The 2,384-nt window shown below is 40.1% G+C and overlaps 1 protein-coding gene across 1 annotated transcript; it reads left to right on the forward strand.

The window, feature by feature from the left end:
• The first annotated feature begins 507 nt into the window (after window positions 1-507).
• Window positions 508-1,553, forward strand: LOC118476895 (protein ALP1-like). Its single transcript, XM_035967238.1, has 2 exons — window positions 508-957; window positions 1,040-1,553. The coding sequence occupies exons 1-2, from the start codon at window positions 636-638 to the stop codon at window positions 1,468-1,470; spliced, it is 753 nt and encodes a 250-aa protein (XP_035823131.1). The 5' UTR covers window positions 508-635; the 3' UTR covers window positions 1,471-1,553.
• The last annotated feature ends 831 nt before the right edge of the window (window positions 1,554-2,384 follow it).

Below are 2,384 nucleotides of genomic sequence, written 5' to 3' on the forward strand. Positions count from 1 at the left end.
CACTATTATGAGTCTTGTCGTGTTACAAAATAAACATGTCGTACGCATGATTTTCCCCTTCGAACAATTTTGCAATTATTCGAGTTGAACATGTATTTGAATAATCAGAGTTGTATGTTTGTGAACAATGTCAATCTGTGAACTTTCTTTCACCTATGATACATGAATATGTGTATTATATATTGTGCTTATACATGAATATGTGCCTGCTGTTTGTGTGCATGCAGATGTGTGACCCTGCTGCACACACATATGATGATGACACGGATGACAGAGATGGACAATTGCGTGTTGCCCTATATGCTGTAGACATTTGGGGCAGGCCTTCCAGTGAGGTTTCTAGAAGAACAATGGTTGAAACATGTATTCAATGGGTTGAGCGAACTTTGGAGAATAGTAACGACTGCTTTGACATGTTTTGCATGCGACGTACTGTTTTTAGACGATTGCATGATACGTTGGTGGAAAGTTATGGTCTGCTTCCAAGCCGTGGTGTCAGTGCTATGGAAGCTCTAGGTATTTTCTTGTGGGCATGTGGGGGTCCACAATCATTTAGGCAGATAAGGAATAAGTTTGGTCACTCCTTGGAAACTATTAGTCGCAAGTATAGTGAAGTACTTAATGCACTATATAAGATGTCATCTGACGTAATCAAGCCCAAAGACCCAAATTTCATAGAGATTCATCCTCGTTTGCGAGAGGGGAGATTTTGGCCCCACTTCAAGGATTGCATAGGAGCAATTGATGGTAGTCACTTTCCAGCGTCTGTCCCGGCCTCGGAGCAAGCCAAATATATTGGTCGGCACGGTTACGCATCACAGAATGTAATGGCCGTTTGTGACTTCGATATGAGGTTCACATTTGTTGTCACAGGTTGGCCAGGTTCAGTACATGACACTAGAGTATTACAAGATACTTTGATAACTTATGCGGACAGGTTCCCCCATCCACCAGAAGGTAAATAAGTATGTTGTACTTTTGTATCATACGATATTCATTTATGTCTTAAGTATTGAACTTTATATTTCTGTTTGTGCAGGTAAATACTATCTTGTGGATTCAGGTTATCCAAATAGAAAGGGGTACCTTGCACCTTATAAGGGTCAGAAGTACCACATTTCAGAATGGCAAAATGCGAGGCAACCTATTGGGAGCAAAGAAGTATTCAACTATGCACACTCGTCGCTACACAATGTTATAGAGCGATCTTTTGGTGTGCTTAAAATGAAGTGGAGAATTCTGTTAAGTCTCCCTTCATTTTCGCTTAAGAAACAATCCAAGATAATTATTGCATGTATGACATTGCATAACTTCATTAGAGACAGTGCTCTACACGATAGAGACTTTGATGAACTAGGACCTAATAGCCTTGGTCATGATGTATCTGTAGGTGAGAGTAGTAGTAGCACATCTGATGAGTTAGACATGAGTGCATTTCGAGATGGAATTGCTAATGCATTAGTGTCGTAGTTAAATATGTAAATGTAACGGTAGTTATGTTGTAATGAACTCCACTAATTATATGTAATGACCTTTTGTTGGTTCGGTGTTAATGTGTATAGTTTGTTCAAACATAATCTACAATATGAGAATCTGTGTATCCAAACACCTAGATTCTAACGAACAGCTTTTCTGCACAGCTGGCGAACCAAACACCTAAATTCTAACCACCAGCTTTTCCCAACAGCCAGCTTTTCCCCACAGCCAGCTTTTCAGAAAAGCTATTCAGAAAAAAGCCGAACCAAACACGCTATAGTGCCCTCAGGTTGCCGCTTCGCTAAAACCAAACACCGCTAAGGTGCTGTGTTTCCAGGCTACCACCGCGACATGAGTGCATGTAGGCTGCTGAAGTCCTTGGTTGAGGAATTACTGTTTCAATGGGCTCCATCAGCAACAAAAAAAATTCTTCGTCAAGCACCTCTCTCTAAGATATACCTTAGAGAGAAACTAGTTCCAGAAATCTTAAGGGCAACCCTTGAGGAAGATTGTGTTACCCAGCCATACACAGTCTTAAGGGCATACCCTTGAGAAAGATCATGTTGCACGATCATATACGTCGTTGTAGCCCGTTGAAAAGGTCTACTGCAAGGTAAGAAAATCCCTCCATGTCGTTGCATTGTTCCTTGTCTTCTTTGCCATTATGGAAGAACTATGTTATTCGACTCGTGTTGTTGATACAAAATCAGGAACAAGTGCCAAAGTCGATATCATGCTAAATATAATTATACTCCACACATATGTATAAATTATCGTAAATATATGCGGTAAGTTGTACGCGGAAATCGAAATTCTATGTTAAATGTTGTTTAAAAAAATATTTGCGTGCTCCATCGACAAGAAATTCCCTGTCAAACATCCATCTCTATGTCATACCTTACAGAGAA

Source organism: Zea mays, chromosome 4 (assembly GCF_902167145.1).
Source record: "Zea mays cultivar B73 chromosome 4, Zm-B73-REFERENCE-NAM-5.0, whole genome shotgun sequence".
NCBI classification, from domain to species: domain Eukaryota; kingdom Viridiplantae; phylum Streptophyta; class Magnoliopsida; order Poales; family Poaceae; genus Zea; species Zea mays.